This window comes from Thalassophryne amazonica, chromosome 5 (assembly GCF_902500255.1).
Source record: "Thalassophryne amazonica chromosome 5, fThaAma1.1, whole genome shotgun sequence".
In the NCBI taxonomy this organism is placed as follows: domain Eukaryota; kingdom Metazoa; phylum Chordata; class Actinopteri; order Batrachoidiformes; family Batrachoididae; genus Thalassophryne; species Thalassophryne amazonica.
The window spans coordinates 95,650,925-95,670,273 of NC_047107.1; the positions used below are offsets into that span (position 1 = coordinate 95,650,925).

A 19,349-nucleotide genomic window follows, 5' to 3' on the forward strand; every position below is an offset into this window, starting at 1 on the left:
CAGACGTAAAAGATTTCGCTGATAATAAGTAACTGTTGCATGTATCAACATTTTTTGACTTACTGGACTGCCATCAGGGCCAGGAGGTCCCCTTTCTCCAAAGTCACCAGGAAATCCCTGAGCACACAAACAGGGCCGTCATTTTACCACCGAGGGCACAGACTCCCGTTATCATGTACATACAGATAACACTTGTTTTATGTGGAATTTATTTAGATATCATGCAGTTTCTCAGTGACGTTATCACAAAAAACATAAATGACCAGTGAAGTGTTTCCAAAAAAAGAACTTTGAAAAGTAAATCCAAGCAAATGCACTCCAACTGCTTCATTTCTGTGAGACTGGCAGGAAATTCCATGGCTGAGTGCTTCCGAGCAACAAAAAGAGTGTGCACAGGCTGACAGAGATCACTCAGCTGTCTACAGTCCAAACCCCCCAGGACTGGTCTAAAAAGCTGAATAAACCTGCTTTGTCCAGGAACTGCTGAGTAGGTCTGTTTTTTGTTGGTAACTGTAAAATAGATGCAGAACAAGTGGTGTGATGCAGCTGTGAGGCCACACGCTCGACGTGTGCTTCCCAGTGTGCCAAGGTCAACATGCACATCACTCATCCACAGAAACCATATGCTGTGGCTAGACAAATAGACGAGAGAATATCAGATGGATTTCTTTGTGTGTGTGTGTGTGTGTGTGTGTAAGTTTTCAGATAAAGAAGATGAAGTACGAGCACTGAATCATTTATATGGTGGTGCTGGTTTAGAACATTAAGCAAATGTGGACAAAGTAATAAGCAGTAATTGGTGTAACAAGAAGCCCACAGTAAATGTGGAAATATTTGCCTCTTTCCAAAAAAATTGTCAACAACAGACTTGGTTTGATCAGAAACATATGCATCTTCAAGTCTTTCTTCTTATACGGACAGCAACTGTAAGCAAGTTTTATGCAATCTGTTTGATTATATGGTTTGATCTATGGTTCTATAGTTTAGTGATATGGAAACTGTAATAGTACTCAATGGAAACACATGAAAGAATTATTATTATTACTTACTTATTAATATTAATTACTTCACATCTATAACAACCTAATTAAAAAAGCTAAAATTTAGGTTAGCTGTGTTCCCCATTGGAGTTATATCTATCATTTTTGACAAAAACCTTTTTTCTTATGTCTGACTCCTCCAATGAGTTTTATTCTATGCTGCTGACTAAGGAAAGGAAAAAATAATCACTGCAGAGGGGAAACTCTGTCAAGCCTTTGGAACTCAGACAATGACCAACATTACATAAAAATAACATATTCAATGAACTAGTCCTGGGAAAATCTCTGCTTCACACACATGGTTGTGAGGCCTATTAGGATTTTCCATCTACCACTGAACATAGACTTCCCTGTTCTATGGGTCAAAGCTGGAATGCCAAACCCTTAGCCAATCACATTATCATATCACTTTTAAGAAAACACTTTGACATGCACAAAAATACAGTAACATCAATGAGAACAAGACTACTCTGAGAGCACAATATCTCCCGCTGGCAAATGCTGCTTTGGTATAAGTCCTTGGTATATTCTGATAACATTTACAGGTATCTGGTAACATTTGTTTTGTCAACACAGATCAGCTATTTGCACTTCTAAAACAACTGCAAAATCTGCAAATTTTAGTGAAGAATTTCTTTGGTAAATCAAGAGAAACATTTCTTGCGAATGAGTCACAAGATAGAATAATAAATGCAGTAAAACTCGCCTAAACTGTCATCTTATAAACCGGATACTCCGGGCAATCACCAGACAACAGCAGAAGTTCCAGTACTTTTTTATGGTTTTCCATGTAATAAACACTGTATATACCAGATTTTGTATATCAGATTTTCGTTCACATTGGACAAAACGTCTTGCCGCATTGTAGTATATTTACATTAAAAACCTCTCGCATGTGCTGGAGAGAGCAGTCTGGATGTGCCCAGCTGCAACAGAGGTACGAAATGAAGTTCAGCACTGACACTCACCGATTCCAGGAAAGGGGGTACCGTATTTCTTGATTAGAAGCTGCCTGGGCATTTATTTTTTTCAAATCATGCTCAGAACCGGCACCTAAACAAGACAGGCCTTTATTCAATGCCAGTGATTATTAACAAAATGCTGCTTGCTGCCTCCACTGTAATATGGTGTTAGGTTTTACACTTATCCTTTATATAGCACCCCTTTGGCCCATATTGCAGCGTTTTGGGATTACCTTTCACTTCTATGCTGATGATACTCAGTTATACATGCCGATAACTGCTGGTAATCTCATTCACATAAAATCCTTAGAAGATTGCCTTGCATCAGTGAGAAGTTGGATGTCTATAAACGTCATACTTTTAAACTCTGAAAAGACTGAAATGACGGTTCTTGGTCCAGTGAGACACCGGCATCAATTTGACCAGCTAATGCATAGCCTAGGCTCGTGTGTCATACATCACACTGACAGAGGTGATTGTTGTGTGGGCCGCTGAAGAGGAGGTACTGCTGGCCCACCACCACCAGAGGGCGCCCTGCCTGGAGTGCGGGCTCCAGGCACCAGAGGGCGCCGCCGCCCCACAGGAGCTGCCTCGGTAACAGCTGTCACCCATCACCTGAGACAGCTGACGGCAATTATCACTGGGGTATATCAGCAGGACGGCATCTCCACCTCATCGCCGAGATATCGTTCTACCTGGAAGGTAATAATCTCAGCTGACTGCTTGACAGTAACCTTTGTGATTTTTGTGAGTGATTGCAGACTTTTTTTCTCCAACGAGAGGTGGAGGTAGCTTCCCTGCCGTGCAGGTTGCTGGGTGCAAACGCGCCCACGTTTAATTGTGTTCTTGTTCCTCGCCAGCAGTAAAAGGTCCGACACGCAGAGGCAGTGGCCACCTGGGAGTTCGGAACTTGGCGGCTCCAGTATTCCCGGGGTCCTGTGGCGGAGGAAACCGTGTGGTTCCGGTTCTACTTTGGAGAGGCGTCTCCTATCTTCGAGCCTGCCCACACGACACCTTTGTGAATTGAACTTTGTCCATTGTTGTAATTTGTTGTTTTTGTTGTGCACGTTCGCAACAGTAAAGTGTTGTTATTTGACCTATTCCATTGTCCGTTCATTTGCGCCCCCTGTTGTGGGTCCGTGTTCCTACACTTTCCCAACAGGTGATGGTCTAGTGGTTAAGGTGTTGGGCTTGAGACCAGAAGATCCTCGGTTCAAATCCCCGCCTGACTGGAAAACCACTAAGGGCCTTGGGAAAGGTCTTTAATTCCCTATTGCTCCTTTTGTGTAGTGAGCACCTTGTATGGCAGCACCCTGACATTGGGGTGAATGTGAGGCATAATTGTAAAGAGCTTTGAGTGTCTGATGCAGATGGAAATGCAGTCCATTTACCATTTGTCTTTCTGATGCCTGATTCTGTTTTTTCTCTCTGTTTAAGGTGCAGCTTCATCCACAGATGGGTGTGGTATTTGTGCTTGAGACCCTCCTGTCCTGTGCACCAACAGCATTTCTTGTATATTTGTTTTGTGAATTGTTCTGTAATTTTTGTCTATAGCATGGCCCAAGCAGAGGGTCACCCCTTTGAGTCTGGTCTGCTTGAGGTTTCTTCCTCAGAGGGAGTTTTTCCTTACTACTGCTGCTCTGGGGGTTAGTAAGGTTAGACCTTACTTGTGTGAAGCACCTTGAGGCAACTCTGTTGTGATTTGGCGCTATATAAATGAAAATAAATTGAAATTTAAAAAAAAATCACTGGTTGTGATGAACCAAAGACAAATGCTTTAGATCAGAGCCCTCTGCGTGGCTACAAACCCACCACACAGCCTGACGTACACCAGCTTTAACATCGGCAACCACAAGGCCTGTGACTGGTCACTTTTATGTTTTCACTCCTTCCTCTCCTGTCATATTTTAATAGTTTTTGCAGTGCACCCGCCGATTACATTTCAATCATGGATGAAATACATTTGTCAGAAAAGTCTGCAAATATGACCAACTTTACAACACGGAGTCAGACAAAGATACTCAAATAACTCACAATTCATGGAGGAAAATTGCACATACCCTACCACTGGTTTGGAGGTTGATGATTTTAGAAAGAAATGGAGCTCAATGAGGGACAAACTGGTCCAGAAAAAGTTTCTGCGGTAAATTGCATTAAGACACCCACCAACAGGACAGAAAACTTTAAAAGGGTCACAAGCATGTCAATGTTATTGCATGGCAACAGAATTACAGAGCTTGAGAAGCGTACATGAGGCGTTAAGATTTTAAGGTATCACTCCGCAGCGGACTTAGAAAAAGAGAGACTCAACCAAATATAATCGTTTTAATGCACACAATGCCCCGCACTTATTTAAGGCATTTTTTTTTTTCAGACAAAGTTTTGACCCGGCTATTAAATGAGGCAGTGCCCTATTCAAGGTCAGGCATTTAATCAAGTACTCCTGGCTGCAGCTAATCCATGACATACATACGAGGTCTGTTAGAAAACTATTCGACCTTTTTATTTTTTAAAAAACTATATGGATTTGAATCATGTGCACTTGCATCAGCCAAGCTTGAATCTTCGTGCGCATGCGTGAGTTTTTTCACGCCTGTCGGTTGCGTCATTCGCCTGTGGGCAGGCTTTGAGTGAGCACTGGTCCACCCCTCTTGTGGGATTTTCATTGTAAGGAAAATGGCTGAGCAATTGGAGCAGCGCTGAATCAAATTTTTCCAGAAACTGTGAGAGACAGCCAGGTGGAAACCATTCGGAAGATTCAGACGGCTTTCAGTGAAGATACTCTGGGCGTCACACAGATTAAGGATCATTACAACCGGATTAAAGACGGCCCACAGCGGCGCAGGGCACGCCGCGCTCCAAGCGGCCTTCGACAGGCTGAAACGACCAGATCATTTCCAAAGTGAAGGCTGTGTTGATCCGGGACGTCGTCTGACTACCAGAGAAATTGTGGAAGAGGTGTACATCAGCACTTTTGTGGCACATTCCACTGTTACAGGAGATTTTGTAATGAAAGACGTGCGGAGGAATTTGTGCATTGGGACGGAGCCGCTAATGGCGCACAACAAAAAGCACGTCCGTGTTGGAAACCATTCGGAAGATTCAGATGGCTTTCGGTGGCTTTTCAGTCGAGTGAGTATCCGAGAAATTGTGTAACAGCTGGGCATGTCACAACTTGTCCTGTGAGACTTCCAACACGTTTCACGAAATTCCTCCTAAAAGTGTCAGAAGAGTTGATCTGAGAATGCAGGCACCCACTCATGAAACCAACGGAGTCTAGATTTGTTAATCAAGGGCCATCACTCTGGCAAAATGGGTCCAACTTGAATGATATAATATGCATATTACCAACTGAAAACAAGGGTTTGTACCAAGTTTCACAAGATTCTTCTTAAAGTGTGATAGGAGTTGATTTCATAACGTTTATACCCTTTTCAGGAGGGACAGATGGACGGTTGGGTGGACAGACAGACAGACAAACGAACAGCATAATCCCTCTTCCGGCCTTCGGCCAGTGGGGGATAAAACCTGTCTGTACCATATTTATGGTTGAGGAGAGAAAACTCACAAACATGTCAAAAATGTCTGATTTCCCTTACCAAAAAATAGTACTGATAAGTATATAAAAAGTAAAGTGGAAGTATACTTGAAACATACTTGCATGTACTACTTTTTGGTAAGGGTTACAACGGAAATTTATTTTGATTGTGGCTATGAGTTTTTGAGCTGTGTAAGTGTGGTATTCCCATGGCCTGATATGAAGATAAAGTTGAAATGGTTCTGAATTAGCAACAAAGACTACGCCTTCCACTAATCTTTAACATCGATTTACTGGTGTGAAAGTGACTGCACACTCCCTTTTTTAAAATGAGATTTATGGCTCAGGCCAGGAAAGGCATAAGACTAGATGAAATTAATAGTCATGTAATAGCCAGATGCATTAAAAATGCGGTCTGAGAAGTATGCAGAGAGAAAACTTTACCGGCCTACCCATCTTGCCCTTCTTCCCATGCATTCCTGGAATTCCCTGTAAACAAAAAAAAAAAAATGGAGAAGATAAGAAACAGACAAGGAGAGAAAGGAGATTAAAAAAAAACAAACAAACTATGTTTAAAATACTGAGAATCAATAAATCTGTAACTGGACAGCAACTCTATGACACTGTGATACTCATAAAACATAAGTGAATATGTTTGCTGTGTGTATTCTGCTTGGGACTCAGACGAGGGCGGTCACATCTCCTCCACTCTCCCTTATCTCTGTTCTCTGCTTTAACCTTCAAGTCCCTACTTCACCAGACTGTGAATTCCTCAAATTATATTGTATACTGGATCTATTGGACTACTATTGAATTAACCATGGACCTGATCAGCTGGTCTCTGAACGCTATTGACACCATTTTCTCCAGAAGTTGTTCAGGACCGGGGGATCCTACCTGCCCAGATGGAACATACCCTACGGGCTATGATCTCGACTCCTGGAGTTCTTGGCGTGTGCCATGCTTGGTGCCTTTCTCTGTTGAGGACGTCGAGGATTTATTCGTTTTTGGTCTTATGGTAGCAGGGCTGGTACTTTTTGGCTTATGTGCTGCCCTGATCTACCGGAAAATTGGCAAGACGGCGGCATCAAGAACCACGGCCCCTTGCTTGTCCGTCATGATTAACGAGGTTGGCAAGGCAGTGCATTCTCAGACTGCAATGACTCTTGAACTCAGACGCAAATTGGATGACATCTTGGAGCAGATGCAGTTGAAGTTGAAGATTTCAGAGGCTGGTGAATATTCTTAATTCATAATTGGGAATATTCTTAATTCATAATTAGGATTTGGTTCTTCAAGTGGAATTGTTAAAAGTGTTTTTCACTGCTCTAACCACAACACTACAGGCTTATCAAGCCTGAAGGTCAAATTGCCCGACTGTTTTCCCTCCAGAGGAATTTCTTCGGCCTGGGAATCATTTGGCTGTTTCTTATCTCAACTCACAAAGACAATAAACTGTTTTTCACAGGACTGAATTCAACCTAACCCTAACCACCCCCCCAATCAAATACCCCCGACTCCCGCGTCTGCTCACGTCATTCCTTTCCCCATTCTGCGGGGGCGGTGCAGTTTTAGCTGAAGCTGGCCTCCATTCCTTCCCCCAAGCTGACAGCAGTGCATCTCAGGGTTGCTGCGTGACCTTCACCCACTTGCCTCAATTCGGATAATGGACTTCTTCAAACTTAGTGCACATAAACAATGACAAATGTGTATGTGCTGTCTTTAATTCTGATGTGTGCCATTATTACGGTAAACAAGTAATACAGTGAGGAAAATAAGTATTTGAAAACCCTGCGATTTTGTAAGTTCTCCCACTTAGAAATCATGGAGGGGTCTGAAATTTTTATCTTAGGTGCGTGTCCACTGTGAGAGACATAATCTAAAAAAAAAATACGGAAATCACAATGTATGATTTTTTAATAATTTATTTGTATGTTACTGCTGCAGATATGTATTTGAACACCTGTGAAAATCAATGTTAATATTTGGTACATAGTATATTTGTTTGCAATTACAGAGGTCAAACATTTCCTGTAGTTTTTCACCAGGTTTGCACACACTGCAGCAGGGATTTTGGTCCACTCCTCCATACAGATCTTCTCTAGATCTTTCAGGTTTGGAGTTTCAGCTCCTTCCAAAGATTTTGTATTGAGTTCAGGTCTGGAGACTGGTCAGGCCACTCCAGGACCTTGAAATGCTTCTTACGGAGCCCCTCCTTAGTTGCCCTGGCTGTGTGTTTGGGGTCATTGTCATGCTGGAAGACCCAGCCATGACCCATCTTCAATGCTCTTACTGAGGGAAGGAGGTTGTTTGCCAAAATCTCGCAATACATGACCCCATCCATCCTCCCTTCAATACAGTGCAGTCGTCCTGTCCCCTTTGCAGAAGAGCACCCCCAGAGCATGATGTTTCCACCCCATGCTTCACGGTTGGGATGGTTTTCTTGGGGCTGTTCTCATCCTCTAAACATGGTAAGTGGAGTTGATTCCAAAAAGCTCCATTCTGGTCTCATCTGACCACATGACCTTCTCCCTTGCTTCCTCTGGATCATCCAGATGGTCACTGGTGAACTTCAAACGGACCTGGACATGTGCTGGCTTGAGCAGGGGGACCTTGCTGCCCTGCAGGATTTTAAACCATGACAGCTTCATGTGTTACTAATGTAATCTTTGTGACTGTGGTCCCAGCTCTCTTCAGGTCATTGATCAGGTCCTCCTGTGTAGTTCTGAGCTTTCTCAGAATCATCCTTACCCCAAAAAGTGAGACCTTGCATGGAATCCCAGACCGAGAGAGATTGACAGTCATCTTGTGTTTCTTCCACTTTCTAATAAATAATCATAACAGCTGTTGTCTTCTACCAAGCTGCTTGCCTGTTGTCCTGTAGTCCATCCCAGCCTTGTGCAGGTCTACAGTTTTGTCCCTGGTGTCCTTAGACAGCTCTTTGGTCCTGGCTATGGTGGACAGGTTGGAGTGTGATTGACTGAGTGTGTGAACAGGTGTCTTTTATACAGGTAACAAGTTCAAACAGGTGCAATTAATACAGGTAAAGAGTGCAGAATAAGAGGGCTTCTTAAAGAAAAATTAACAGGTCTGTGTGAGCCGGAATTCTTTCTGGTTGGTAGGGGATCAAATACTTATTTGCAGCAGTAACATACAAATAAATTATTTAAAAAAATCATACATTGTGATTTCTGTATTTTTTTGTTTTTAGATTATGTCTCTCACTGTGGTCATGCACCTAAGATGAAAATTTCAGACCCCTCCATGATTTCAAATGAAGTGGGAGAACTTGCAAAACCACAGGGTGTTCAAATACTTATTTTCCTCACTGTAATTTTGGACTAATTGCTGTCTGAGGTAACTGGAGTGTAAACATAATTTCTCCACTGTGAGATCAATAAAGTATATCTAATCTAATATATTTTATAGGTCATGTTATTGGTAAATGTTGATCCCTCATTTAAAACCCTTATTAGAAAATCTCTGACCTGGCTGCCAGACTCTAGGCTTTACCAGTTTCAGCTGCACTTATAGTCAAGCTGTGTTTTGAGCTGAATAGTTGCTGATCCATCCAACCTGGTAATTTATTTATAAGCCAACAGTACTCTTTGCATATTAGCAGGCAAACATTTCTTTACAAGACTTGATTGAGCTTCTGTAGGAACTTTAGTTTTATTACAGTAGAGCGTGATAGGTAGGATTATGTGATACAACACCACTGAATTATACACTAATACTAGCACCGTTATCATGGCAACAAGCAGTACACTGTAAAAAGATCAAAGGTATTGTTGACTACTCTTGACTAAGTCATCAAATGAGCCACATCACGGTGCATCTGGGAAGTATTCACAGCGATTTACTTTTTCCACATTTTGTTATGTTATATCCAGCCTTATTCCAAAATGGATGAAATTATGTTTTCCCCGACAAAATTCCACTCACAACACCCCATACTGACAAAATTAATTTTTTTTAAATCTTTGCAAATTGATTCAAAATAAAAAGTACATGTACATACAAGGTGGGCCAATAAAATGTTACCACTTTTTTAATTCGTACAATGAGAGAGTGTACTACAACAACCCACAGACCACTGAGGCCATGAAGACCAACATCAGTCAGGAAATTTGGAGAATCCATCTTGAGATGTGTGGCAATGTCATCACAAACGTCAATGTGCGTGTTGCAGCTGTAATCCAAAGAAGAGGAGCGTGGACTGAACATGTCTGTGAACTGTGCGGAAAACAAGTGGAAAACCTTTGGTATCAAATGTTAATTTGATGCTTCTGTTCTGTTAGTCTGTAAATAAAATTTTTGAATAAGTTCTCATTTCAAAAACTTGTGTAAGATCAAAAAGTGGTAACATTTTATTGGCCCACCCTGTAAGTATTCACATCCTTTGCTCAATACTCAGGTCTGGGCTCTGGCTGGGCCACTCAAGGACATTCACAGAGTTGTCCTGAAGCCACTCCTTTGATATCTTGGCTGTGTGCTTAGGGTCACTGTCCTGCTGAAAGATGAACTGTCACCCCACTCTGAGGTCAAGAGCGCTATGAAGCAGGTTTTCATCCAGGATGTCGCTGTACATTGCTGCATTCATCTTTCCCTCAAACATGACTTGTCTCCCAGTTTCTGCCACTGAAAAACATCCCCACAGCATGATGCTGCCACCACCATGCTTCACTGTAGAGATGGTGCCTGGTTTCCTCCTATCATGACGCCTGGCATTCACATCACAGACTTCAATTTTTATCTCATCAGACCAGAGAATTTTGTTTTTCATGGTCTGAGAGTCCTTCAGGTGCCTTTAGGCAAACTCCAGGTGGGCTGCCATGTGCCTTTTACTAAGGAGTGGCTTTTGTCTGGCCACTCTACCATACAGGCCTGATTGGTCAATTGTTCTCTTCTCTCCACAGCGGAATGCTGGAGCTCTGACAGAGTGACCATCAGGTTCTTGGTCACCTCCCTGACTAAAGGCCCTTCTCCCCCGATCACTCAATTTAGACGGGCGGCCAGCTGTAGGAAGACTCCTGGTGGATCCGAACCTCTTCCATTTACAGATGATGGAGGCCACTGTGCTCATTGGGACCTTCAAAGCAGCAGAAATGTTTTTGTATCCTTCCCCAGATTGGGCAATCCTGTCTCTGAGGTCTACAAACAATTCCTTTGGCTTCATGCTTGGTTTGTGCTCTGACATGTCCTGTCAACTGTGGGACCTTTATATGTAGACTGGTGTGTGCCTTTCCAATTCATGTCCAACCAAGTGGACTCCAATTAGCCTATAGAAACATCTCAAGGATGATCAGTGGAAACAGGATGCACCTGAGCTCGGCAAAGGCTGTGAATATTTAAGTATATGTGATTTCTTACTTTTTTGTTCGCTTGGGTTTTTTTAATAAATTTGCAAAAATAAAAAATAACCAGCCTTTTTTCATATTGTCATTATGGGATATTATTTGTAGAATTTTGAGTAGAAAAAAAGGTATTTCATCCATTTTGAAATAAGGCTGTAACATAACAAAATGTGGAAAAAGTGAAGTGCTGTGAATACTTTCCAGATGCACTGCATATCGGTGTCAGGTGTCAAGTGTCATTGCTGACTACTTGACACAACATAACTGTGAAAAGTAACAAGATGACTCACCCAACTCAAGTGAAGTCAACAAATCATTTTTAACAATGTACATATGGCTTTTTTACATTATTACTTTGGCAATGCTGTTATATATGTGTGACTGCTGAGGTGAGCTTCTGCAAAATAAGTTCAATGAAACTTCAGCAAGCATTCAACACTTCTCGTCAATGTTTATCACATATTATACACCGAACCTGATGAATAAGCTGTTAGGTTTTCTGCTCCTGCTGCTTGGAATCTCTTGCAGAGTATATTGCTACTCCAAGAGCCGACCTCACTCAGGGCTTTTTCTCAATGTCTGATTATTTCTAGGTCTGTTGAGCTGCTTATGTATGTATATTCTGTTTTGTTAAGTGATGTTTTGTTCTAATTTTTGTGGGGTTTTGGAACTGTGATTGTTGTCCCTCTCAATGGGACTCACCTGGTTAAATAAGGGTTACAATTAAATTTTAAAAAGATTATGATGAATAATAAGAAAAACACATTCATTCATTAATTTTCTTCATATTCCAGTGAAGGAGGAGGCTGGAGCCTATCCCAGTGGTCAGTGGGCAAGAAGCGGAGTAGACCCTGGACAGGCTGCCAGTCCGTCACACGGCCAACACATCTAGACAAACATATTCACATACCCACTAACTTAGTTGGTTAGCAGTATGGCCCCGACAGGAAGAAAGTTGTGCTCTGGCTTCCTCCCACTTCTAAACCTGTTGTGCAGGTTAGGTGAGTTGGAAACCTTAAATTGACTGTAGGTCAATGTAGATGGCATTCTGTCCAGGGTGTACCCAGCCTCTCACCCCATAACTGATGGGATAGGCTCCAATGCCCCCATGATCCTTGACTGGAGTAAGCGGATATAGAAAATGAATTCATAAATGCATAAATACCCACTCACACTTATTAACAAATTAGATTCACTAATTCACCTAACCTGCATGTCTTTGTAAGTGGGAGGAAGCCGGAGCATCTAGATGGAACACGGGTAGAATGTGCAAACTCCACACAGAAAGGATCACATTTGAAGAAAACCTGAGACCTTCTAACTGTGAGGCTCCAGTGCAAACCACTAAGTCACCATGCCACCCATAATAAAAAAATGACTATTATTACTATTGTTGTTGTTTTTGTTATAACCTTTCATTTTTTATATGAAAATTTGTCGTGTGTCACTTGCCAGCTTTGAAGTAAGACCAAAAGCTGTGGAACTCACAGGCTTACAAGAAATATTTAAGTTACAGTTTGTCAAACATGATGCAGCTATCGATGATCTGCTTGTACTTAAAGATTTGTTTTAACCCTCATCCAGTGCATGGTAAATTAATGTCAAGTATGAGTCCAAACTGGGTTAATGAAAGCAAATTTAATTCCAGTCATCAATGTTCCAATGACATCCTACACATCGGAGTGTATAGGGTCTGGGGGTGTGGGACTAGTTCTTCCTGCAGTCTTGACCCAGCAGACAGTATGTAAGAGGGAACTTGTGCCACTTTGGGTCTATAATCATTTCACAAAGTGCATCTGCAGGAATCCATGAATGACAATAATTGTACAAAGTTTTGGGGCCATCATAATACAGTCCACTGGATATTACGTCTCAAAACCCTCAACACTCACTCTCTCGCCATCAGGACCAGGAAGACCAAAAAGCCCAGGTATCCCAATGTGACCCTAGAGACATGAATTATAGAAGAAATAAGGCAAAGAAAGTTGGAGTATGATGGAGAAAATAAATGATCACTGTAAATCTGTCAGATGTAAACAACAATAAAATCTCTACAGCCCATATACTATGAAGCTCAGATTCATTTTTACACTGCAAGATTTTTTTTTTTTTTTTTGATTACGGTTGTGTGGTCCTGTAGAACTGAGCCTTGAGGCAAGTGTATATGCCCATGGACTGCATGGTGCTGGCTTCCACGATGTAGTCCAAGGGCACATACCCTCACATCAGGGATCTCTGAAGATCTCTCTGCTGACCTGTTTAGTGGGAGGAAGTAAAGAACACGGCAGCCATAAGAAAGAGAAATGAGGTGACATTATGAGATTATAGCACCATTAAATGAGAGGTTGAGGTTAATGTCTGAAGGCATGGTGCGTACACTCAGGAAGAAAGCAATATGTTTTACGGTATTTGGTGAACAATATAGAAAAGGATCTAAAGAAGACCTGAGCTAATTGCTCCTGCAGTGCACTAAATACAAGAACTACATAAACCTTGTGTCATTATATCACAACAGTTAACAAGGATCAATGTGTGGAAATTACACCGCTGGCTGTTGTGGACTTATGCTGGTTTAGTAATTATTATGATATGTGTTTCAGTTAATTTTATAAAATAAAAACTCAAAGGCTTCACTGTACGTAGTAAAATGATCTCTTTCCTCTGTTCTTCACTGCAAGCAAACAGCATTGATCACAGTGAGGGTTGTAGCGCATTGTGCTGATGCGTCAAGAGATACCCAGACGTCGCGGAGTTTCAGCCATAACCAATACAACAAAAGTCAGGTTTGTTAATAACAGGGATTAAAGCAAAAAAAAAAAAAATCTTCTGACTGAAAATTATTTCACAGCCAAATAAATCATAAGATGTTCACTGTCTACCTTTTTATAGAAACTCTTTTGGGATCACGTCCTAGAGTTTACGGTAAAACAACGTGGAGACAGCTAAGAAAACACCAAATTGTTCTCCTGTTGAACAAGATTATATTTCACTCACTAACCACTGCTGCTCTTTTCTAATGCAGCATCATATTATAGAAAGTCTTTAACCTACACATTATTTAAATACTTCAGGATAAACACATTTTAAGGGGACAGCTTTTCTACAGCTTTTACTTAATTCAATACCAATTAAAATCTCAGGCCTGTAGTCAGGATGTGAAATTTGAGGGGTTCTTTTTGGTGAAAGAGACTTTTGTCAGCAGGGGTTCTGGGGGCTGCTCAAGGCCCTCAGAAAATTTTGGGTATTTGATGTCCAGGGATGCATTCTAGAGGGTTTTTATGTCTATTTTTCTCACCCTGGTCCCCTTTAGTTGTACTGCGCAATGTGTGTTGTTTTCTCTGTTTTTCGGTATTGTGTTGTATGAAGAGCCTTGAGGCGATTTCATCACGAACTGGCGCTATAGAAATTACTAAATTTGAAATTTTAATTTATTTGTGTCTTCTTTTACACATTTTCACCTTTTCTTTGCCGTTTACCAAAATTGATATCAGAAGCGACATGTTTGTTTGATAAGATTACAAACAAGTAGTAGAAGTAGTATGAAATTGTCTTCAAAAGTGGACCTTTAATCAAGGGGTGTTGTGGGGTGACGTGCCCCCAACAACATCCTCTTTCCGTCTAGATTCGTACCTGGTTTGCAGTCTCTTGGCTGGAACAATCAAGAATTTGTGTATTTTTGTGGAAAGCGTGACATGATTGAGAGGTAGGAAGGTTTTATGAGCACATTTTACGTTATGTTGTCTTCAGAAAGAGATTTCAGATGTATTTTTGGAAAAACAAACATAACAAGAAAATGTTAGTGTTTGTTGTTAATGCGTTGCAGGTCATGTTTTTAGTATAACCACAAGAACACTCAGTCAGAACAGGCTTTGAAAGAAAATAAAAGTTTAAAAATATGTCTGTAAAATCTGCTCTCTGCTCGCTGAGAGACATTTACACTTAAACACCACCCCCCCACTGCCAGGGGAAAAAAACAAAAACAAAACAGGGACATGACTCTAAAAAGTGATGTTTGAACATTTAAAATTTCATAGCTTGTGTCCAGCCTTGATTCTGCGTCAGGATGGCATCAACGCAAATGCTGCATTTTGGCAGCCCAATGGACAGAAATCCATCGTAGCAACGGATGTTTGCCCTATATATATGCAGACATTTACGGCACAGAGATGACAGAAACTGAAAGACATCAGTCGGTATTTGAACGAAATGGATATCATGACAAATAACTTTAAATAGGCTGAATTAGTTGAGTTTACTAATAAAGCAAATAACCTTGATGTTCCACCATGGGAAGTCGAAGATGACGAAATGACGATCAGTTTTATGTGATGGGAAAACAGTTTTGTTATTGTGGATTTTCACTTTAAAACTCCCTGAAATAGTGCCCAGATGCGACCACTGTCGACTTTTTGCAAACTGCCACCATGAGAAGACTGGACTGTCTAACATTGTACTATTACACTGACCCTATGAGGTGTGGATCATCATTTCTGAAGATGCCAATGTGCTTTTGGCAGGTTGTCAGTGCCTGTGCACAAGGTAAATGGTGTCAGATATTAAAAAAATACTGTAAGGAATATTAATTATATTCCAGCCTGGAGGGCGTCTGTTGTTTTGCTCACACTGAAACTGCCCGCGTGGCGTGTTGTACATCTGGGTACCTCCATGTTGAAACATGCACCACATGCACACATGCTGGTCCAAAAGTGCTTGTAACATTTTAGGACTGTTTACTTTTCCGATATCTTTTTATTCCCAAAGATTAAACAAACAGATTTGGAGAGTGTACAATTAATAAAACAAACCCTAAAGCTCTATTTTCTCCATAGTTTACTTACCCTGACTCCCTTTGGCCCCGTTGCCCCTACTGGCCCTGGTAAACCCTAAAGGTAAAAGACAACATAGTTATGTGGTTATAAATGCTGGCAAAAAATCATTTCTGAGGTTTTAAACAAAAGGGAGGGAAAAAAATCATAATGGCACCTATTTAAAAAAAACTAACTTCTAATGAGACTCCGGGCTGGAATTTATCTACAAGTAAGCAGTGGACACAAATCTGTGGCTCAGAGACACTGCCAGCTCATCCACCAGCTGTGAAAATCTCCTAAAACTATAAAGATCAGCACTCAGCTGAAGGGCTCCCCTCAGCACAATGCAGAGTTTTGACATAAACTTCCAACCCTTAATGTGATTCACTGCCTATAGATGATAAAGGGTGCTACAGCTTAATTCGTCCCATACCACTATGTGCTGAAAGAAATCAGTGTTCTGACACAGTAATGAGTACTAAACCAGAGGCAAACACAAACAGCAATGCCTGAAATTCAATTTATGGTAAGGTGCAAGGTTCAGAGACTGAATGTTATTAAAGACAAGTTGAAACATATTTTAAGTGCAGAGAAACTTTATATGCACCACACACGTCTTCTAAAACTGCAAATACTTTTCCTAAAAGTAAAGCAAAGAATGACCTGCACAGTGTGAGTTTGTGAAGAAAGTACAGTCTTATATGTACCAAGTGAGCTGAGGCAGAAGGCACACTTGTATCACTGATTCTTTCTTAAGGGTACTGATTGTTATTAAAACCTTATGGCATTTATTTATTGACTTCACAGCATTCCATTGCCAAAATGCCATCTCTACCACTTCTCAGCAGTGTGTCACCCTTTCTGGAGCTCCTGTTATTGTATTCAAATCATCAGTGTGCATCTTTATTTTGATTTTGACCAAAACAGAAGGTTTAGATTTATATTTATGGACTGCAGCTACTGATTTTTGTATGAGCATCAAAACATTTCAGATTAACAATTTTCTTTAACCAGAAAAAAAAGATACAAAAACACAACCACACTAATACTGAAAAACAATAACGGTCCATAATTTGATTAATTTAAAGTCCAAAATAACATCTAGTCCCAATTTGAGGTTTTTAGCTTCCAGCACACTATATTAGAAATGAAAAATCATCTCTTGAGCCTAACTGAAGTGAATGTGCACAATGCCTTGGTCACTGCTGCTCGTCTTTAAGGTGCTGAGTTCTTCCCATCAAAGCTGCGCTGGCAAAACATTTTATGTGGTCAACATGAACAGGATAAGGTGAACCTAGAGTGCCTTAATTCAGAGAGTGGCGACATGACGAGTTGAAAAACACAGTCACGTGACTCCTGGTGCCATCGTGGGTTCAAAATAGCGTTCGCTGTTAATCTGTCTGCATATAAATCCAGCTCTTTTATTTATTTATTCACTGAAAATTGTTGTAGAGTTGTAGTCTTACACACCTCTCTGCAGCTTCTCTCCCCCTGCCATCCCCCCAATACCCCATCCCCGTAGAGACGGTGCCTGCTCCCAGACCACTAATAACCAGTAAAAATCTATTTAAGCATAAAAATTCAAAAAGAAAAAATAATATAGCACCTTCAACTGCACCACAGTCTAAAACAGTTAAATGTTGTTTATTAAATATTAGGTCTCTCTCTTGTAAGTCCCTGTTAGTAAATTATATAATAATTGATCAACATATTGATTTATTCTGCCTTAGAGAAACCAGGTTACAGTAGGATGAATATGTTAGTTTAAATGAGTCAACACCCCCGAGTCACACTAACTGTCAGAATGCTCGAAGCACGGGTCGAGGAGGAGGATTAGCAGCAATCTTCCACTCCAGCTTATTAATTAATCAAAGACCCAGACAGGGCTTTAATTCATTTGAAAGCCTCACTCTTAGTCTTGTCCATCTAAATTGGAAGTCTCAAAAACCAGTTTTATTTGTTATTATCTATCGTCCACCTGGTCGTTACTGTGAGTTTCTTTGTGATTTTTCAGACCTTTTGTCTGACTTAGTGCTTAGCTCAGATAAGATAATTATAGTGGGTGATTTTAACATCCACAGATGCTGAGAATGACAGCCTCAACACTGCATTTAATCTATTATTATTATAATCTAAAAATTATTCATAACCATCCCAAAGACATATCTTTATGTTCGGCTGCTTTCAGTAATGCTGGTATTTGGTTAGACTCTTTCTCTCCGATTGTTCTGTCTGAGTTATTTTCATTAGTCACTTCCTCCAAACCATCAACATGTCTATTAGACCCCATTCCTACCAGGCTGCTCAAGGAAGCCCTACCATTAATTAATGCTTCGATCTTAAATATGATCAATCTATCTTTATTAGTTGGCTATGTACCACAGGCTTTTAAGGTGGCAGTAATTAAACCATTACTTAAAAAGCCATCACTTGACCCAGCTATCTTAGCTAATTATAGGCCAATCTCCAGCCTTCCTTTTCTCTCAAAAATTCTTGAAAGGGTAGATGTAAAACAGTTAACTGATCATCTGCAGAGGAATGGTCTATTTGAAGAGTTTCAGTCAGGTTTCAGAATTCATCATAGTACAGAAACAGCATTAGTGAAGGTTACAAATGATCTTCTTATGGCCTCAGACAGTGGACTCATCTCTGTGCTTGCCCTGTTAGACCTCAGTGCTGCTTTTGATACTGTTAACCACAAAAAGTGTTATTACAGAGATTAGAGCATGCCATAGGTATTAAATGCACTGTGCTGCGGTGGTTTGAATCATATTTATCTAATAGATTACAATTTGGTAATGTAAATGGGGAGTCTTCTTCATAGACTAAGGTTAATTATGGAGTTCCACAAGGTTCTGTGCTAGGACCAATTTTATTCACTTTATACATGCTTCCCTTAGGCAGTATTATTAGAAAGCATTGCTTAAATTTTCATTGTTACGCAGATGATACCCAGCTTTATCTATCCATGAAGCCAGAGGACACACACCAATTAGTTAAACTGCAGGAATTCTTACAGACATAAAGACATGGATGACCTCTAATTTCCTGCTTTTAAATTCAGATAAAACTGAAGTTATTGTACTTGGCCCCACAAATCTTACAAACATGGTGTCTAACCAGATCCTTACTCTGGATGGCATTACCCTGACCTCTAGTAATACTGTGAGAAATCTTGGAGAAATCTCTAAAATTAGAAAGGTCTTGTCTCAGAGTGATGCTGAAAAGCTAATTCATGCATTTATTTCTTCTAGGCTGGACTATTGTAATTCATTATTATCAGGTTGTCCTAAAAGTTCCCTGAAAAGCTTTCAGTTAATTCAAAATGCTGCAGCTAGAGTACTGACGGGACTAGAAGGAGAGAGCATATTTCACCCATATTGGCTTCTCTTCATTGGCTCCCTGTTAATTCCAGAACAGAATTTAAAATTCTTCTTCTTACTTATAAGGTTTTGAATAATCAGGTCCCATCTTATCTTAGGGACCTCATAGTACCATATCACCCCAATAGAGCGCTTCGCTCTCAGACTGCAGGCTTACTTGTAGTTCCTAGGGTTTGTAAGAGTAGAATGGGAGGCAGAGCCTTAGGCTTTCAGGCTCCTCTCCTGTGGAACCAGCTCCCAATTCGTATTAGGGAGACAGAA

The 19,349-nt window shown here is 40.7% G+C and overlaps 1 protein-coding gene across 1 annotated transcript in view; it reads right to left on the reverse strand.

Moving 5' to 3' along the window:
• Window positions 1–19,349, reverse strand: part of col27a1b (collagen, type XXVII, alpha 1b) — a 232,719-nt gene that overhangs the window by 110,035 nt on the left and 103,335 nt on the right. Inside the window, exons 10-13 of the mRNA XM_034170907.1 lie at window positions 15,736–15,780; window positions 12,790–12,843; window positions 5,985–6,029; window positions 64–117 (exon numbers count right to left, since the gene is read on the reverse strand). Of these exons, the coding sequence (XP_034026798.1) occupies window positions 64–117; window positions 5,985–6,029; window positions 12,790–12,843; window positions 15,736–15,780 (198 nt within the window). The remainder of the gene's footprint in view (window positions 1–63; window positions 118–5,984; window positions 6,030–12,789; window positions 12,844–15,735; window positions 15,781–19,349) is intronic.